Source organism: Opisthorchis viverrini, assembly GCF_000715545.1.
Source record: "Opisthorchis viverrini unplaced genomic scaffold opera_v5_20, whole genome shotgun sequence".
NCBI lineage: Eukaryota > Metazoa > Platyhelminthes > Trematoda > Opisthorchiida > Opisthorchiidae > Opisthorchis > Opisthorchis viverrini.
Window position 1 is genome coordinate 285,058 of NW_008751676.1, and position 21,487 is coordinate 306,544.

The window sequence follows — 21,487 nt, forward strand, 5'->3', positions numbered from 1 at the left end:
CAGCTGGCAACCCTATAATTAGTGAGGTATGTGAAGAAACGATACTGATATATATATATATATATATATATATATATATATATATGTCACGGTCTTTTCTGTATCCGTTTTTGTGTGGGGTTTGCTATACAAGTTCAAAATATAGCTCAGTTTCATCTTGTCTACCTTCAAGATCGGAAGTCTGTTTGTAACGCAGATTGTAGGTTGAAAATCCCTTGGCGTTTAACACAACGAAGAATGATATTATCATATCATCCACATCACCTGTGCGTGGCTACGTACACCCGACTTGTCGGTTTCAAAAAGGGTCACCTGCTACAGCGATCAGGACGTTTAAAGTTGAACAGTTTAAAACTATCTTGGCGCCGTCGACACGGGTTATCCACATGACAGTTCATCTCCAACGATGGATCTGATAGCTGAAGAAGGCCGTGCTTTCACGGAGGGTACTAATTTAGACAGTTTCTGAACCAGAGAACTTATGAGCTTCATTCCTTTACAGAACGGCCAACCCTCAGAAAAAATTCTGCAGGATAAACCACAGATAGACTGAGGATTCTTACGATGGTTGAAGCCCTCCTGGAAGAGACCAAGTCGTTGAAGGGTCGAATTATGATTTTTCCACTCAGCCCGTCTTTTAGGAATGAAGTGAAATTAGTCATCCGTTACTTTCTTGCGTTTAAAGGGCGCTCTAAGTGGCTACTAGATTGCGGTGGTTTTGTCTAATGTTACGTGTTGCTGAAGTCATGATCGTTTCTTTACATCTCAATTCTTTAGGGTCCTGCAATAATGGGCTTCGGAACAAACCTGCAACGATGTAGCGAACAAGGTGCGCGCTCAAAATGAATCTAATTTTTCTCCACCCAACCGGAAGGATGACTAGGTTTTGTCTTCATGTGTGATATTTTTTGCGCTTCGTTTTTCTTTTTTTCCGTGCGATCCTGATAGCTCCTTAAAAAGTAATCGGTATTTGTGTGGTTAAGGCTCTCCCTACCTTACCAACAGCACAGGACCACCACCGTGTACGTCTGGTCAATCGCAGCCATGGCCCACAGCTGCAGTTGTCTTAATGTTCACACGTGAAAACGTCACGTGAATACCTTGTTGTCATTCGTGTGTATGGCTTTTAAATTTTGTGCGTAAAATAGCTCACAAATGCGGATTCAAACCAATACGATACGCATTACATCCAGAAGAGTTCTTTTATCCCACCCTCACTACCTTTCCATCGTCTGTGACTGTGGCATGGGGGAACACGGGTTTTTTCGGTAAATAAAGAGTATTAGCAATAAGCAAGCATATATTGCAAATAACGAAACATAAACCAATGCTAGCATTATAAAAGTATGAATTTTTACATGGTCTGCGAGATTAGCAGACAAGGTGATCCAAAATTCTCTCAAATAACATGCGTCAAAGGTTTGAATTAGGAGTTAGGAAGACATTTATAATGGAAGCGGAGCCTGATATAGATTTGGTACTGCTACACTATGGAATGAATGCCAAAGGAAACGCTCAGTTGTCTCCTGTCGGATCAGGACAGTACCGTTCGGCGGAACTTCCTTCCTCGTCAATCTGGTTGGAAGGAAAAATACCCCCATCTCGCCCTGGATGTCGCCAACTAGCTGATTCTTCCATTGCTTCTTCGATAGTCTGTTCCGGTAATGGCATACCTAGAGTTGCATGGCGGTGAAGTTGTGATTGCCTTCGGTAAAACTGTCGCTGTTTGGCACTCCTCCGCAACCACAGTTGTCGATTTAGAGAAGCCAAACTGTCCTCGTTTATAGAGTCTGGGAGATTAGATGTTCCTGAACCATCACCAGGTACGGTTTGGTTCAACTCCGAAAACACGCTTGGCCACTGTGGCCAAACATAACCGGCCGCGGCCTCTAATCCGAAATCAGCTGGCATACTGCTGTTGAGCCCATTAAGGCTGGCTATCGTCGGATCGATTGTCTCGTTGTCACTTCTAGGTGATGAGGTGGAAGGTGTCACGTCTTCAGATGCGTCAGTGATCTGTTGGTTAGCGACGTCTGATGGAATGGTAACTGCCGACGTGGGCACGGTATTCGTATTCGTTGCAGGTATGTTAATAACCATACTACTGTGACTGTCGCTACTTGTGTAACCCAAATTTGATAGAATAAGTTGACTGAGGGAACTGTCTTGGTCACTGGATAATAAAGGTTGCCCACTGCTTGCCCATGAGTCACTGTTTAAGGTAGCTCGAATTTCTGCTCTTTGTCGATGGGTGGTATCGCGTGGAAACATGGCAGGTGGGAGCCCTCGTGTTGGGGGCATAGTGTTTTCTTTCACACCCAGTAGTGCTGGTTGACTGTGGTGCGGGAAAGTTGAATGACTCCATCGGTCACTCATTCCGGAGGAGGCCATGCTGAGTGATGTTGATAGCGTGGTATTATCGGCCCTTCCTCCTACACTGCTCCGTTTCTGTTGTTGATACTTCAGAAAGCGTCCGGGATACAGTAGACTGGTTGGTTGTATCAGTAAGCTGCTACGTATTCGGCGACGTCCATCAAATTGTTGACCGGTGGATGAAGAACCAAGTGCTGGGTTCGTGTTTATGCTTCCGGACCTGTACATTCCGGATGGGGAGGCAGAATCTTTTCGCAAAGAAGGCATGTGTGATGTACTGGCAGGATCTGGTCGTTCACTGAATATCATGGAACTTGGATAAATGGTGAGGCGGCTTCGCGTGTCACCACCCACGCTGCTGTAGGGATCTTCCAGTATTATGCTTCTAGGTGTCTGTAAGAAATAGTGTGAGTAAATCAACAATAAAAAGAACAGATTTTCAACTTGATCAAACGCAAACGCATCTGTGGTTTTTCGAGCACAGTATTCTTAAGTGAACCTGCTTTATTACAATACGTCAGAAACTATACGTACAAGAAAGCAGGCAGGCCAGTTATATGATAAGCCATAATATTTACAGTGGGTTAAGGACATGAAGAAGGACAACGCCAAAGTAGTACGATTTAGCACCGGAGACGTGTTGCCGTATTATCAATGATACTCCTTATACGGAACGACTGCTGAAAGCTGAGGTCAAATTCATTCCACAATTAAGGGCGTCATCACTATATACTTCATTGACGAAGCGCTCGGTTTGACCATGAACGAATATGCTCTACGGGAAGCTACATAATCAAATATGCTTATACTTGTCCCTAAATTTGGTTGGGTCATTTGGTTGTCGTTGACCAATGGACAAATGAGAGGAAGGTAAGTCAGGATTGACACTTCTGAGCTCATATGTATGTTTAAATTGTTCGGACTGGAGACTTGATAGGGTTCCCCAATTCAAAGCTATGCTGATATATTTCCACTCAAAAAAGGAGTAAGCAAAAGATAAGCAGAATGATTTTGCCATATTGGTTATATCAAACAGAAGTGACATACTTGACCTGGTAGCTGTATCATCAATGCTCAACATTCCTTGGCAATTGCATAACCCAAGCAAATATGGAAGGGAGGACAGACTACGTCCACTTGATACTAAATTTAAAAAGGTGGCAACTTCATTTACTCACTAAATGGACTCAAAAACTTCTCTCTGGAAACTTAAGTATAACACCTCTATCTAAAACACCAGAAGATTCAGAGACTGTATGTGTGGACCGAAAATAGAAGTGAGCAGAACATTAGTCCAACGTACTCTGGGATGCAGATATAGATGAGGGCGTTTTGTGCAACCTGTGAACAGGTTCAATAATTCTTGGAAATTTGGTCGTAACTGTGGATCTTCATTCCAGCCTATTAGGAGTTGAAAACAGAGAATGGAGAAGAAGAATTATCTACTAAGAAGTTTAAAACGCTAGAGGAGCGGATAGTGTTAATGTACGTGACAAAGTTTAACTCTCAAGAGCGATCCCTTAGTTAGTTGCGCTGCATGACCAGTTCGCTTTTCAGCCGTTTATACACTTCAACTTTCCATTAGTCAGGAAGGAGTCTTGTTTTGAGTAGTGCCATCTATGGAGCTTTGAGTGTGAATATTGAGGAGTTCATTACCCAAGTTTCAAGTTTCATTATTCAAGTGAATATACAGTTGGATTAAACCATTTAGGTGATGATTTGATGTCATATTTCGCGTACGTCCTGCAGAGTGAGCAGATTGATCAGACTTAGCTAAAAAATTTTCTGTTGCATATATTTGGTCAGTTTGTTAGTTGTAGCCCATTGAAAACGGTCAAGGTCTGTCGATCGGTAGCCCATCACCAAAAGTTATAAGTTATACAACTGAATAAATTAGTATAAGAACACGGGTAACCGGAGTTGTCTGGACCTGAATCCAGAATATAAGTTAATAAAAACTCATATTATCTCTGATAAGATAACTGCAATATAGAACAAAGTAGTTCACTGAGTGCTTCATTTTTATCTAAGGTGATTAAGTTCCTCACCCCACCATAATGACGCAATGAGCCATTCAACGTGGAGGCGTACAGGTGCACAGTGGCTACTACACTGCTTGTATGCCAACACATCATGGACTAAGTAGACAGCGCTGCTGATAAAGGTAGGACAGCATGCTTGTAATAGTGGAAGCCATGTTGACTTCTGATTTGAAAAGCCTTCCTAAACAACCAGACATGCCAAAATCTTTAGAGGAACGTTTCCAAAATTTTCATCTGTTTGTCGATGATGAACGGAGCACACGCGCGTTTTGCAACTACGCAGCGACACATCCATAAACACACCTGTTAACATGGACAGCCGCGGTGGTATCTTCTTTAGAGCACAACTCTTCGGAGGCAGACTACATCTCGTAATATAAATAAGCTTAGATATCCCCTAGATATCACAAGAAAGTTTCATTTCAAACTTAGTAGTTATTCATTGAGCAGTGAAGTCTTTCGGTGTCTGCTGGAACGACATGTGATTGCAAACAGTAGGCGATGCGGCTAACGAGATCAAGAACAATTTGGGCTCAAGGTGAAATGGTTAACTTACAACGTAGCATGACTTGATACAGCTCGAGTGTGCAAATTTCTGGCTGCGGTAGACGACCTCCAGATAAAATATGCGCTTTCACGTTCGCCGTTTCTATCCGCTCGTATGGTTTTTCCCCGAAAGTGAATATCTCCCACAGAGTTACACCTGAAGAGACACCCGGGGCAATAAGTATGGAAGAAAAACTAGGAATCAGTTTGGTAGCACACGGTGACACAGTGAGGTGTAAACAGCCTCTGCTGCATGGAGGGGTAACCTTGAGGATTGCTCAGACGCGTTTTCCTGAAGTTGACCTCTTTTTTAGATTTAATTTCTTCGTTTCGATGGGTCAGCCTTGGTAAGGGCGGACAACCCTAAGGTAGACAACTGTGACTTACGATTTTGCTTCACAGTTAATAAATAAAAAGATACTAAATGAAGATTTTGACAAACGAGACAAACATTTATTCGTAAACTGAGTTGGCGTTAATAAGAGTTGAAATGCACCTGAATCAGTTATATGTAATTTTCCTCAGATGACTGTGCTAAGCAGAGTCCGGAGTTGTTGAAGTCCAGAGCTGCCCAGAGGTTTATTCCATTTTACGGGTAGTAGTGAAACTTTAGCAGTCACTTGTTCCTTCAACCAACTTCGCTTAATTTGTTTAATACATCCGCGCTCATTATATCACGAGACTGCTTTGTGTCACAAGCGCACAAATAACGTGTCAAAACCACGTCCTAGAAACCTAGACCACCAAGTCAGTTCACATCATATACGCTTCGGAACAATGTTATGTACTGTACACACGTCAAAATTTCGTATACATGGGAAGACCCAACACAGTCATCACACACTCGCGCGCGCAGGGGCAGGGATTCAACTAATTCAACCAACTTAATTTGTTTAATACATCCGCGCTCATTATATCACGAGACTGCTTTGTGTCACAAGCGCACAAATAACGTGTCAAAACCACGTCCTAGAAACCTAGACCACCAAGTCAGTTCACATCATATACGCTTCGGAACAATGTTATGTACTGTACACACGTCAAAATTTCGTATACATGGGAAGACCCAACACAGTCATCACACACTCGCGCGCGCAGGGGCAGGGATTCAACTAAAATCTTCAAGTCCAGAGACAAGTACGGAACACGTGTAGCAGCCATACTGTGGCGAAGACATGTTCCCGCTATCCGGACTTTTACCTAGGAAATCTCACAAGTTATCCACAAACGATAAGTCACCTTTTGTCTTATTCCATTGTTCGTAACCCATTTATTTTATCATGGTACAACCAGCAAAACTGTAAACTACTATATACCGAAGAAAAAAACTGTTATTAGCGCACACGCCTTCTGATTTATATTATGGCTATCATGATCATGCACTAATAAAAAGTGCTTCAATATGAACTTTGTGTGTGTTTCACTTTGTGTGGCAAACTGGAAGGATTCTGGTTCAATCGAGCTGAGTCGCCTTAACTGTATAATTGTGTTTATCATTACATGTCTACAAATAGGTGCTCACATTAGATTTAAGCCTATTTGATGAGCCGCGTGAAAAGCAAAAACGCTGATGAGCTGTAGGGAGTTTCTGATGACGTTATGCGTGGCGTTGAGATAAGAAAGACACGTCAAGCCAGCGGGCGAAAGAATTTTGGTGTATTTGAGTAATATCAATCGATCAATTTGTCAATCAGTTTGTACCATAGGCACATTGGCTCCAGTCACTACAGTTTTGATCACCAGAAAGTGGGATTGCGCGGAAGATACGACCAATCCTTGGAGGGAATCGGGTAGCTACAAGTTGAAGTTGATACTTTTGATACATGAGCATCATTAACTGCTCGATTGGGTGTTTAATGGCTGGTGCTTTCATGACTCGTTGCCAGGTCATACACTTTTCACCTCTTGGTGGCTTCCACTCAACACGGGGCTGGGCGAAAAGAACTCTGAGAGGTGAGTGGTATCAACACTACGCTTTGCAGGTGTGAAGCGTATGCCAAACCGTGCGGCAGAGCTATTTAGGTTATTTAAAATCGTTTGCAATGCTCAATATCTGTGAGGAAAAGCCCCGAGAGTATTTCGACTCCCAAGGTTTCAGAGGTAGGCAGAGAAATTTCAAGCAGCATATCAATGACAAAATTGAAAAGAAAGGTGGGGGAGGACAGCTTTGGCTTACACCACTGGACGTGGTGAACTCAGGTGAAAGCTTACCGTATACTCGTACGCGCCCACAGGAGTTCGTGCACATTGCCATCATAAGGGATATAAATTTGGAAGGCATACCTATGATAGCCAGATACCCCCAAAGTTTCTGACGATCGACAGAATCAAAAGCAGCTTTCAAGTCAAGAAAAACGACCAAAGTGGAACGTCTGAATGAGTTGCGTAGCTCAAGAATTTGTCACAAGATAAAGATATGGTTGATGCATCCTCACCCAGGACAAAACCCAACTTGATTCTCACGGATCCGTCCCTCTCGATAACCAACCTACCAATGCAAAATAATACCAGAGCGCACCTTAGATAAGACGGATACGAGGATGATACCATGCCGGTTTTTACATGACATCTTTCGCTCTTTTTGCACACTGGGATGACGATCGAGGTGCTGGACTGGTATTTTGTTTTTGTTCCTAATCTGCACTTTGGTTGTCAGACTCTTCATCAGGACCTCACCACCTTTGAAGAGTGCGGGGTGAAGAAGATCCATGTTGGGGGATTTGACGCGCTCCAGCACTGACATCTCCAGCTATAGTTAGGTTGCTGATGGCGTGTTGTGGTCAGTGTTCCATTTGAGCTCACTGGGTTTACGCAACGATTGTGTTAAAGATCAGCTGAACTATTCTCGGAAGTGCTAGGCTTGCCGCGCAAGATGGCGAGTGAGGGAGGGAATTGCCGATCTGTCTTTTTCACATATGTTTTCACTGAAAACCACCTTATTTTGACCGAGTGATCGAATCAGTTGAAATAGGGCGGAGCTGTTTTCTCCGGCGGAAGACTTTTTCATTTCCTGGGCCTTCGAAATAGGTCATTCTTCAAGGCCCTGATTATCCGTTTGAAGGGTCTACGTGGTCTTCGCAGGAGCTAGTTGTTGGTATGGCGTTTCTAGTGGCAGTAAGTTCTGCTGACGTCGACGATACCCAGTGTTTATTTGGTCGTGTCAGATCTCTAGGACAAACAGTTCTGAAAGATGAGAGTATAGTTTCTTTAACCCAATCCCATCCAACCTCCAGGCAATCTTCATCATCCGAAAGGGTGGGCGTTTCCGGTAGGAAAGTGATAACCAGGCCTGCACGATGTCACGGTCAAAGTCGAGTTGCTCACCTCAGAAGGAAAGACAGTCCTTATCTGAGGTTCTTCATCGGTAACTGATAGCCACATGGTCCACTTGTGTCCACGGTTGCCTTGTGGTAGGTGGCATCTGAGTAATTCAGTGTTAGTGTTTGCGTTAGAGGTTCGTACTGGCTACAAGCAGACGATGATCTGCAACTGAAGCGGTCGTTCCTCATTATCCATGCGTCTAGCATCGACTCTAAATCTACCGCCTAACTGTGTTTCTTCCGCACTTAGTGTTGTCCATTTGACACAGCGTACGGACATTAAAATCTGCAACTCGGATCAGATCTTTGAGGTTAGTACGCTACTATTTTGGTTCATTTTATCTAAGCGAAGGCTTAAAGGGGAAATAGTGGCTATGAAATGGAAAGATGGCTTTGTGGCACTGCCTTGTTTGATGGGTAAGAAGGGGTACGGGGGAAGGCCGGTGAGTGAAGAGCTGAAAAGGAAAATGTTACTTATCAGTTGCCCAGGCCGAAGAAGGGGATTTAGTTGCGATATCCCAACTTGAGCATTGGACTCAAAAGTCTGGCCCGCAAGGCAATGGGATGATATAGGGTTTTGTCAGAGGAACCTGCCCCTAGCCTCTGACTTAGAAGTTTGAACTGCGAGACAGCAATTGTTAGGGTTTTCTTGGGGGACCCCCCGGAGCCAAAGACTCAATAGTCTGACCCACTTGGCCGGCCTGCCCCAATAAGGCAGAGAGTACTGTCTCACTTCTAATGCACCTACGCACAGCAGGTGTCTTCTGTTCAGCACCGAACTCTGGTTTTAAAATTATTTCGACCGTATTTTAAACAATACACCGGCGGTCACGGTTAAACTTTGGAAGGGGTGTGCAGTTTTACGGGCAATCATTTTCTAATCTGTCCTTCCTCAGGGAGAGACAGCATCACTGCTTCAATAAATATGGACATGCTGGTCGCCTGGGGAAACGCTCTAATGACTTCATAGCCCTGTCACAGAGAAAAGTATGACCACCTTCAGACTGCCTCGTGTTATCATTGCTCTCAGTAGGGTGGCTCTCTGATCTTCGTTGAGCTGCTCACCGTTGGCCTTCCTGGCATGTTTGAACCTTCGGAAACTGAGTTCCAGACAGTAAAGTTCGCAGGATCATTGCAGCATAGAAGCCTAACCATCACGACGAGGTGACAGTTTTTGGGCCGTGTAATTTCAGAATGTGCGGAAAAAAAGCGGGGAAATAGGGCGCTACTAGCTTACCATAAGCCCAGACATCCGTTTTGAATGAGTAACGTCCATGCGTCAGTGTTTCAATGGCCAACCAGCGGATGGGTACACGACCAGATCGCACGATAACCTCACCATGTTTCTCCTCGTCTTCTCCTTCGAGCATTTTTGCAAGTCCGAAATCAGTGATTTGCAGATGTTCCCTAGTAGTGACTAAGACGTTCCTGGTTGCCAGGTCACTGAGAGATGAAACCAAGATGGAAGAATGACATTAGACAGCACTTATTTTGATATGGAGAAATAACTGTTGAGGAAGCATGGATTTCCTCATTGAAGACTTTTGTGACATATTGGGCTTGTGTACACGGCGTTGTTATCCATGTACAACCAAATTTCAACTGAGATTGCCTACGAAAATTTATTTTCAGTTGGTAGTATTCTTCAGAAAGATGTTGGCTAAGAGAACTTGTTGGGAAACCGTTGTTAAAAATGGTCTGTGATCCCACACAAGAATACTGCGGAAGGCTCAGTTTGCCTCCTTATCAGATGAAGTGCACAACGATTTTCAAGAAAGGGTTGGTCCGGCAACGAAAGCCCCGTTAACAAGAGGCTATTTAACTCCATTATAATTCATCATTTGAGAGTACAAGACCGAACAAATTTCGGCTCTCACGTTCAGGACTGCGAGTTCATTCGTGCCGTTTAGCCGAAATGGAGTTTTCAATTACTAGGGCGTACCCCTCGGTCCAGGCGGTTGTTATTTCGAACGGGTGAGTTATAGCTAGGGTAGACCGTTGACCTTGAAGTGGAAATTGATGCATATAGGGAGGGGGGGCAAAGTGCCTGGGGTATGCACAAATATCGGTCAAACATATGCGGTAGTTCAGCTTCACCACCCTGTGTTCTCTTATCCACATTCATCGTTGTTTTATTTGCCGAGCATTCGCAGAATGGACCTTAGCTCACGAAGTCTAGGATGCGTTGTTCGTAAACATTTTTGCACCGCCTATAAACAGCCAGTCAGAACCAGCTAGAGTATTGGTGTATAAACATGCTTTTCACATCTTCGGATGAAAAGAGTAAGGATGGATTTATTTATTCACTGGATGATCATCCATAAAGATTGAAATGCTATTCTACATTATAGAAGAACAAAACTGTAATAACGCAGTACACTCAAAATAGCGGTATTTAAAGCGAAGATTGATATGTATTGGTTTGTCTGTTCTCTGATTGTCCTCCAAGCCTGAAACCATCAGTATTGCACTCGCCTACAAAACGAAATTGCATAACAGATCAGGGGGAACATGCTCCGGTTTTTCATATGGCTAGATGATGAAACAGTACTGCGAGATCGATCTTGTGCGTCAGTGAATATTTTCCATCAATCAGTGTTTACCCTAAATATCTAGCCCACCTAGCTAAGAATTGCAAAAGCATTTCGTCCAGTTATAAAAACCTAGAGTCTAGGAAATTTGCTAGTCTATATGCTTTCTGATTGTATTATCGAAACTAGCTGAATGTTTGGGCATTCTATTCCAACTCACCGGTGAATGATTCCTCTGGACTGAAGGTAACACATCCCGTCAGCGATTTGTGCAGCCCAGTCTAACAGTAATGCAGACGGAAGGTCCAGTGCATGCACTCGTAGATATCTTTCCAAACTGCCATTCATCACGTAGGCGGATACTAAACATTTGCGTGACTTGGACAGACAAACTCCAATCAGAGGTAGACAATGTTTGTGCGATACCGATGCCATTACCTGTGTAAATGGTTGGGAACCGAATATGAAGTTATGTGAATGGTGTGGGGATGCAAGTATGTGGAGGGGTATCCCACATCCAGTTTAGCTTTGAAACAGCTTCAGTCCCACGCACCATTCTGCAAATGGCTTACAACAGGAGTATTTCGAAAAAGAAAAAAACGCATGTGAGCAAAAAACGGGAATTGCTTGAGCGTACACTGGCTTTAACCAAAAAACCTGACAAAGTACTACCCAACAAATGAACAACCATCAATATTACCCCAAACGACCCACTTCTAATTATGTTGGTGGTCTAGCGCCACCAAACAGACTTCAGTTAATAAAGCGTCACGGACATTCGTCAAACGATATGTACTCATCTGCTCGAGATGATTCAATGATTTAATGCATTATTACTGACCTCAGGATCTCAACTGCTCCTGCCCAGATTGTGGCAGCCTAGAAGTACCTCACCCCTTCTTTCTGCAGATGGAGTAACAACTAGGTGCAGAAAGGATCTTACAGTTCAACGCATTACAGGTACAAGCTCTTTGTTGCATGCGGCATTCAACTAAGACTTTACATCACAAGCCTTCGCCTTCCTAACCCTAATGGGTGTCATAAATCCAGCCCCTTACATTCCGTAGGCGATCGGTTCATCGCGTACGAGACAGACATGGCGAAACCATAGTTTGCAGTTTCGGCCGGTGAAAAATTAACGTCTTGCCCACAATGAAGAAGACGAAAACATCGGTGCGTGGACCTTCCAAATTTGAGGGTTTGTCTCATATTCGGTGATGATAAGTTCAGTGAACATTCATATCAGTGATTGTCCGAACTCGTTCTGACAATAGCAAACAGAGCACGCGGCACACATTCCATCCCTGTTACTGTCCATATTTCAGAGAGAGTAAAACCGGCGTACTCCAAACATTTAATGATGGCCTGATCAATTTTTCCAGATGCTTCTGGAAAGCACATTTTTCTCGTAAATTGTTGCGTGTCTTATTTGTATCAGTTACAGTATTAAGTTTCGAGGTGTTAAGTTGCACAATATATCGAAATTCAGGCAATTGTGGATACTTGATTGCGAGAAGAATACCTGAATCGGTCTGATTGTTTTGGGCTTTTAAGGCTCCTGAATAGTAGTATCCTGCGGTTAACTATATCTAGGTTCTTCGCAATACTAAAATGTTTTAACTCGAAGGTTCTCAAATTTGGAGGTGCCATCCATTGATGTTTTTGGGCAAGTGATGTGACTATGGACAAAATGCCTATCCCGCAAAACCCCAAAACTGAAACCGAAAATTTGCCCAGTGGTTTTCAAGCGTGTTTCACGCTACCTGACTGGAAAGTCCTGACTGGCGGGTCAATCGATCGTCACGACCAGGACAGTTACCGGATGGTCGTTCGATGAGTCGGGCACACCAATCACATCGCTCAAGTGTGAACACGTTCCGACGTGAAAATTCAGACGCATCCAGCGTGCTTTGGTGGAGTAGTGGTTACACGCTCGCCTCGCATGTCAGATGTCCGGAGTTCAAATCCCGACACGGACATTGGATATGCACTGTTGCCGAGCTCCAATAAGTGCGAATCTCCAGTCCAGTGCTTCCCGTTCGTGTTGACTCACTGGAAGGAATACGCCAGAGCAGGAGGACGACCACTCAAACGGGATTGGTGTGACTATGATCAGGTGAGATGTCTGTTCACGTGTCCCGTTTAAAGGGTCATGCAGAGGGACCCGTCTTTGAGCTAGCTAGGGAAACATATTGTATTCGTTGGCGTTGGGCTCACTCCTCCAATGAACAACCATAGGATTTCAGTCTGACCATTTTGGTCGGTAAAACTCCATCAAATGAAGACCCTCTTAAGTTGTTAAACTAATGGCAGTAGCGCCAAATTTCGGTATTGTTTGCTGAGAATGGGCAGTGTGGACAGAGAACTAATTACTACCGCATGTTCACGTCTACTGATATCTTTCGAACCACAGGTCTCAGAACGAATACTGAACACTTCAGTAGAAAAGCGAAGAGAGTGAACAGAGGATGAAAGCCATGTGGCAGAAAATGTTTACTATGGCAAATGAATTAGTAGTTATAGATAAGAATCACCTTGGCTTCATCTAGGAGCGCCTGTAAGTCACTGGAGCCTCGCCCGTCATTCAGTATCTTTACAGCAACTGGAAGCATTCTGTACCGTGTTGAAGAATTTGCGCTGTGTCTCTTGGCTTGTATTCCGAATGAGCCTGAAGGCGGGGTCTCCCCCCCACCTCCTTCCCTGGAGCCATGCTCCTCGTCACCTTCATCACTTGTAGGTGGCATTGTGGTGCACACAGTGGAAGAAGACTGCATGGAACAGGGACGATTGCCAATCGTGGAATCGGAAGTGAATTCATCCCTGGTACCAAGGTCGACTTCAGCGATACGCCACACACCTCGATAGACTGCTCCAAATGCTCCTGTACCAAGTGGTCCGCACTGTTCGTTCAATATGAGGTCATCTGAATTGATCATCACCAGACGTCCGAGATTGGGAGCTTTCTGAAATTCGGAAGCCTTATCAGATTGAGATTGAATAATCACTAGCTGTCAGGTTCCTAAGGACAACAGTTAGTTGTTGCAAGCCCACGGGACCGGAAAATTCACCAGCTGGGCAGAGCAGTCAGAGCAAGGTGTCAATGGGTTAATGTGTCACAAAGACGTCAAGTGACTACGCTCTCCAGATAGACAACTGATGCGTCTCAATGAGAAGAGTGCCTGAGTAGAGTTCATTCATCCCGTTCACGGAATTTTTGGGTTTACAACTGGGTGAAGTAATAAATCCAAGAGACCCCTTCGAAGAGGAGCCTCGGCTCTAAATGGTACAGGGCAAAGTCCCTGTTAATCACGACTAAATATACGATTCCGTGAAACGTGGTCACCCAAAGCAAACAGCGGGATGATTGTTTTCTTGTTTTGGTTTCTCTTGGGGACCTATTGTTTTAGGAGTAACAACGGAACTACTAATGAGTGGCCAGCTTTCGGAAACTGATGCACTTCTCGATCGTAAGACCATTTGGAAAGTGACAGTTTGCATCAATAAGTTGTTATTATTCCTTATGTTTGAGATTATACTGAGTTATACACGGCTAAAGGGAATACATTTCAATTTAGGCTTCTTACGAGTAGTGAGTGTATTTCGATTCAATGAGAACCACTATGTTAGTTTCGTGCTTTGGTGAAATACATTTACTATTCCAGATAGTTAATGCTGGTTGAGGTAAACTATTTCCACGTTAGCTTGATGTTCGAAAATCATATAGCCTGCTCTCCGGTAGTGACGAATCAAACGTTGAGGATGCATGAATCATAGGCCTTGGCGATAACAATATCGATGGTGACCCACAGCCATTAAAAGTACTGAAAATAATAAAAATGCATTAGATTGAAGAAAAACATTGGCTGAAGGCATTTTGAATTCATCAGCTATTAGTGATTAATAAAAAAATGATTGTCTGGCAGGCCTCAGACATCTGCTGCGCCACCTGACTGGGAGGTTCAGATAGTCAAAGGAGTCTATCGACATAATAAGCACCGTTACTTGTTCACTATTCTAAATGTAGAATGAGCCGATCACATCGCCTAGGTAAAGGCGTGCTTGCCCGTTCAGATGCGATACCTCAGGATAATCCAGTCTAGCTATTGAAAAAGTGATAACACATTTGCCTAGTATGTGACACGGTTGTTCAAGGGAAAGCACTACTGACGAGCTTTGATAAGACTCAGATTGAAGGCCGGAGTCCTCCATCTGGATGACCCACAGGACAGAAGCAGGCCGTTTAATGAAAACTACTGCTTATGCACAAACTAAGCCTTCTCCAACTGTAAGCAATCTCCTCAACCCTGTTATGATGATAAAAGCGGAAGATCGTGTACATTTGAAGGAACTTTCACCTCTGCGTTACGAGTTGTCAATTGCTAGCGAATTGTAGTAGAGAGCGTAGAGCGTTTGACACATATGGTAAAACTACCAATCCAATTCATTCCTTATATAAGGCAATTGAATCCTAAATGCCCTCCAAGATAAAGCCTTTGATGGAAATGGATGGTCAGTGCTTTAGCTTCTATGTTAAGCCAAAAAATAGGGCTTTCGCCAAAACATAAATGAAGATCAATATGGCCAACACATCGAAATATCACATGAAACGTTGGAGCCGCGATTCTGAGGCTTTTTGCAGTTTGAAAACATGTAGTTAGCAGAAATTACTCACTTGTATGTTTGCATTCGACTCTGTCGTGCTGGCGTCCCTTTTGCTTACAGGAGTCTGTTCGGAACAAAGCGGTGACATTTCCATCAGGTCTCCTCTCCACGGATTTCCATGTGGGCGAGGGCCACTCATGTCTGATAGAAGAGATGGGCGATTGTTTTTCTGTCCAAGAATAGGGAGGCAGTCGGAGAAGGGGAGAAAGTAATTAAAACCAGTGAATGCAGTTCTCAATTTCTTAGGCTGCCGAACGCGATGAATGCAGTAGAGAATCACGGGGATCAGCATGCACAATCCCAGCAGTCCAATCCAAAACAGGGTTATGGCCACATGTGAATGTTTGGAACCTCCCGGTTGTGCCATCTTTGTCATCTTTATGTTTTCTTGAGCGGGAATGGGAAACGCGGAATTTTCGTGCATAATTCGCGTCCAGTCGGCCTTTGACAACTCTGTGCTGGTATAACAAAGGCGGTCACCGGACCAAGGATCTGTGACAGAATAGTTGAGACCGTGGGGACATGTGGTCGAGCACATGAAAGGTCCTAAGCGTTCTTCCGCGGCCAGGTTCCATCCAGATGCCTTTTAAAAAATGAGCAGTATTCCAAATGCGTTCAGAAAATGGTGAAACAAATTGAAGTCGAGTTAACCAAGTTTTCACCTGTACGAAAACGTGTACAATTTACAGATCAGTTTGCTTAATTGTATCGTGATGAAGGCTGATGATTTTTCTCTCTTTGATAGAAAGATGAATGCAAAGGCGCTGTATACCAACGAAATGCTGACAAGTAAAATAAAGCAAAAACCACCAGCACTGTCTGGTCTAGTGAAAACGTACTGCAGCCTGACACCTCTTATTGTATCGCAAACAGCTTGGGAATACTTGAGCATAATTTTCTCCTGAATGGCATATAATCATTGGTTGGAACGTAGTGGATAAAGTTGTTGATGTTAAAGCGCCAAGCCTTGCACAACAATGTGTTCACCAGTTGAGATTATAATAAAGTAACAATATGGATAACAATACAATCTTCACCACGGGCATATTACCCTTTCTGGACTGTATAACATAAGATTGGTGGGAAATCGAAAACGACCATCTACCAGAACCCAACAGATACAGAAACCATCTTAAGCCATTCATCAGCACACCCAAAGTCCATGTACGCCAGTATTGTCTCACCGATGTTTCCTCAAGTTAGAGCGCTGTGCACAGAAGAGATCGACCGAACAGCAGCTCAAATAGAGATTGCCAACAAACTTCAAGAAACAGAATACCCAGTGAGTTTGATTAGGCGTCAAATAAGGAAAATACTGGTCCCAATATCTAGACGCAGTAGTATGAAGCAGGAACGCCGGAGGTTATTCGAAGACCGTTTAACTTAGCCAATATTCGAGTAGCTTTTCAGAAGGGAAAAACGCTACTCTCAGGTTTAGTGCAATTGGAAGATCCCCTGCTAGTTGAAAGGACTAGAGACTGTGTGTATAAAATTAGCTGCAACCATTGCGCTAAGGTTTATAAAGGACAAACTGTCAGGGAATTGCACGCCAGAATTGGTGAGCATAAAAGAAGGATTAACAAACCACCAAGGAATGCAGAAGAATAACAAACGCTGGTCAAAGACCCAACGATGCCTTAGACACGGGACATAGAATAGATCTGGAGAATGTGGAAGTCTTAAGACGGGGACTGCGATTCACACCACAGCGGCTGATAGCCGAGGCGGTGGAAATCACTAAGCATCACAGCGTGAATAGAATCGAGGGTGTGGAGCTAGCGAGCGTATGGAAAGCGGTCTTAGATAAGCCGAGTTGACACGTGACGGTGTGGTTGTCAATCCACTTAGGATCATTAGAAAAAACCGGGGGGTAGGGGTGGAAACCCCAACCGACCAAAGGTCACAGCATCCCTCCTACACAACTTTCTTAGCACTAGCTCACCCACACAGACTAACAGAAGGTTCAAATGAAGTTCAAGAGGAACCATTAAATGAACCGAACCAGAAGAACTAGACCCTAGGCAGGACCCAAACACATGTAGGGTTTCCCCACGACCCAACCCTTGTTCAACCACTCTAACACACCCAGTCCCTCGGCCGACACCCAACAGAGATCTAGCTTGACTTAGCTGGTTGGTTCTCCTTCCGCCTTAAATCTCGACCAACCTCGGAACCTAGTCACTTGGCCCGACGAAGCTTGTGTCAAAAGCGAAACGTTCCCCAGCAATAAATCTACCGATTGTCACCAAACTTTCTCGAAAACGGAGTGGTACAAGTTCACACCATGGTAGTAAGCTGAAGGGATGATGTGTGGTTAGGAATGTCAATGAAACCCAGCAGGTTCAGGAGCTCCGCTTTGATTAACGGGGTTCATGGTCAGTTGGCAATGGACCGCGCCATGGTGGTGTTTTTTGGAACGTCTACGACACATGTTTTGTGGTACTTTGAGACGAGTACAACAATTCTCTCCAAGTCAAGAGCACGTAGCAGTCACAAACTTAAGTAAATTCACAGACTGGGAGTAAAAATGAATTGATTTATGGTTCATCCTGCGTCATATTTGTGCCGTTTGCGCCAGGACTCTCCTACATCTTGACGACATTAAAAAGAATTAATCGGTGAATTGTTGCCAAAGGTGATGAGGGTATTCTGTGATTAGGCTGAAAGTGGTCAAACCCATGAACTCTTTGCTTTCTTGATATTAGCCTCTTTCCATTACGTTCCTCCTTGTCGTTCGGTCTTAAATGACTTGAGTTAACCACCAAACGTCGAAATAAATTCATTTTGATGCCAGGTGTTCATAATATATGGCACATTTACCCAAAATAACGTGTGAACGTTTTACGCCTCACTCTGGTTCCACAGTGAGAAGATACGTAAGAGGATACTCATACTGACTGAAAAGGTTAAGTACCCGGTAGTGCGAAAGACTCTTATTATTGTCTTGAAATTCCGATGGGTTCGTAGTTTAGGGAACGAAGTCAAACAATGCCGAAAACTCCAAACAATTTCTCTCGAACTCTTGGGACATGTGTTGCGTATGCCGAGCCATCGTTTGCCAAAGAGTGCCGTTTTCCATGCCCACTTCATAGGGGTGTAAACAGAGTGGTGGCCAACTTTTGACATGGCAGAGGAGTATGGAGGAAATCACAAAATGCTTGGGTGCTGTCGGTGCTATTCGCTTTCTAGGATGGGGACCGCGTGATCTTTACTATGCCTGGTTGGAGACGTTACGTCAACCGATGTCAGTGGCGTTCTTGTTGTCAATTTCTATCCAGAGTGCCTGAGTGAATGTATAGAGGTGTAGGCACCTCAGAGTGATTGTGGCAAACTAGCGCTTAGTCCTTTTCCATTCCATCTTTATTCTTTTCTTTACAATAAGGCTTTCAAATAAATCATGGTTGTTGGACAGTGAAGCATCGGTGTTGAACACTGATGTCGTGCATTCGATGGTGATGATGATGGACTGTATATCGTATAAAGTTTCTCAGTCACACCATTTTTGCAGCCACGTTCGAGCCAAGGTGACCATCCATAGCATACGGTGGATTAGAATTGGAACCATGTTAAACCTGGGGATAAAATGGCCTCTCCTGAACTAAAGAATTGCACCAAAGAAATTATCCCATTGCTAGAAGCGTATGACCCAGTTTTGGCGAAACTTTTGCTATACACGGCAACCGGCGAGAGAGGATGCGTGATCGAAAGTCAACTTTTCCGTCAGTCAAATGTACAAATAATGCTACGATAACTGTCATTTCACAATAAATGGAAGGTTTGTGAGGGCTTCACTGGTCAACATGAACCGAATTAAGGGACATGCAGGTTTCTTCTAAGTCAGTAGAGATTTACGGTAGATTCCACTCGGAATAGAGCAATCCTGAACTTTTATTTCATAGGACACATCCACTAGAAAAGTGGTAGAGAGCATCAATGGAGAAAAATGTTTTGATATCCGATAACGACGTCTTTTAGTGTTTTGTGCGTATTTTGATGAGTACAACAGCCAAGGCCTTTAGTATACCTCATGTCCATTGAACCTTCGTTAAGGAATATCGCTCTAACTCTATCTCATGACTACGAGGAGTCTTCAAAAATGCTAGACTGTTTTCGTCTTCATAAGAAGACTACGTTCCTAGTCTCACCCAAGGAAGCAGTATTTTGGGCGGATCCAAAAACATGGGTTACAGCTGATGCTAACGTTCCAGATGAAAGACAACTGTACAGTGAAGTGAGGTAGGTCGATCCGAAATTTGCCATTGAATCAGAAACGAAGGATTTACACTGAGTAAATAGGTCCTGGCAATTGGCTTTGTCAAAGTTAGTCCAGAAGAAGTCAAGAGGTTGATAAAACTTGTAAATAGACGAATAATGAAGTGAGCAAATCTGATTGCGCCAATGGAATTTTTAGTGACTCATGGTCAGGAATATCACGGTCCCTTTTCAAAAAATTCCTCGAAGGAGATAGATATTTTGTGTTCTAATTTTTCTCTTAAAGGGGGGTCACTGAAAGGAGCAACTGAGCAGCTGCTAGTTGTTGTAAGTCATCACTGGGAATAGCTGTGTAGCGGATAACATCTTTCTCATATGTTGGCTTGAGCGGTGTTCATCATCATCATCATCATCATCCTTTTCATTGTCCGCATCCTAGATGACTCGAGCATCAGCATCAACAGCGGAATATAAAGAGAACTGACACCATCCAAGATTTTCCTTATCTCCGTGCGACCCTTCAGCAAAGTAAATCGTTGTTCACCACGCCTTTCGTTGTAATCCGCACGAGACAGAAAAAAGGCCTTGTTTCTGTAGAGAATGGCGCAATTTATGGTTGTGGATAGCTTCTGTACCTATCTAATATATCTGTCTCGGTAACTGCTCATGTAGTCCAACTATCTGGTTATGAAATAGTGATTCAATCTATCATCAGAAAAAAGTCTTGAGAAGTCAGAGAGGGGAGCGTTCAAATCATCCATAAACTAAACAGCAAAAGAGCGCGAATTGTATCTTGGTAAGTTTGACTCTAGAGACCTACTGATGTGCTTTTTCGAGATCAACACAACAAAACTGAAGATATTTTTAAAAAATAGCATTCTTGAATGCATCGCTTTCTGGGGAAGCCTTTGAAGAGGTCTGCATACACTTGTACATTCCAGGAGGTAGCAAATTATGGCCACGGAATTCTGGGGCATCTATCGTTGTTGGAAAAACGGATAGCCGGTGAATTCGAATAGATCCTTGAGGTTTATGCAAGAAATTCTGTGAGTTTATATAAATTACTACTCCAATGCAGAATGAATTTCGGGCTGTGCTCTTTGATGCCTACACCTTATCGAAAGTCTACTTTTTCCAACGTGTCCAAGTTTTTGAGGCCGTTGGATGGACGGGAATCTTGTCAGGAGTCAGACTGACGCCTATCGTGTTCTCATGCCCATAGTTATTATCACTTCATTCTGATTATTGGAGAAGGTCTATTTCTACCAGGTCAATGTCTAAGTGTTACACAAGTACCGATTGGACTTCCCAGCTGTGTTTGAACTCAGAAGGAAATTGGTGATCAACGGCGCTGTAGTAATGAGATAGGTCCAGTTGCTTCAGTGGCTGGAGAAGGCTCGATACTAGCAGCCCACTTCGGCGGTGTAATGGATCGCGATAAATTATATCTGGATGAGGTTTTGGAAGTATGTGAAAACTGGTTTATATGGAGCGTGGGAATCAACCATTACACATGAGAAAAAATCCACGAAAGAGCAAAACACAAAAGCTGTTGTGTGATTAATTTCACTACTAGCACTAAATTATTGTAGAGGTTATCTCTTCCTGCCGCATCTCTCCGTTTTGAAACGAGTGAGGCATTTTATTGTGATGATCACCTTATTTCCATGGTTTTCGGAGAACTGTTTTCAAGTTTTCTGAATTCCTAAATCAATATGCTCCAATGAAGTCAATGGTCTGCAGCGGTGAACCAGGATTCCATAGATATCAGCGACTAAATCGTCCATACGCTCAATATGGT

General features: G+C 43.6%; 1 protein-coding gene across 1 annotated transcript in view; it reads right to left on the minus strand.

Moving 5' to 3' along the window:
* Positions 1 to 1,515: 1,515 nt before the first annotated feature.
* Positions 1,516 to 21,487, minus strand: part of T265_12870 (hypothetical protein) — a gene marked incomplete at both ends in the record, with an annotated part of 88,534 nt that continues 68,562 nt past the window's right edge. The window contains 6 exons of the mRNA XM_009165972.1: positions 1,516 to 2,837; positions 4,972 to 5,118; positions 9,519 to 9,688; positions 11,033 to 11,250; positions 13,347 to 13,775; positions 15,485 to 16,057. Coding sequence (XP_009164236.1) covers positions 1,516 to 2,837; positions 4,972 to 5,118; positions 9,519 to 9,688; positions 11,033 to 11,250; positions 13,347 to 13,775; positions 15,485 to 16,057 — 2,859 coding nt within the window. The remainder of the gene's footprint in view (positions 2,838 to 4,971; positions 5,119 to 9,518; positions 9,689 to 11,032; positions 11,251 to 13,346; positions 13,776 to 15,484; positions 16,058 to 21,487) is intronic.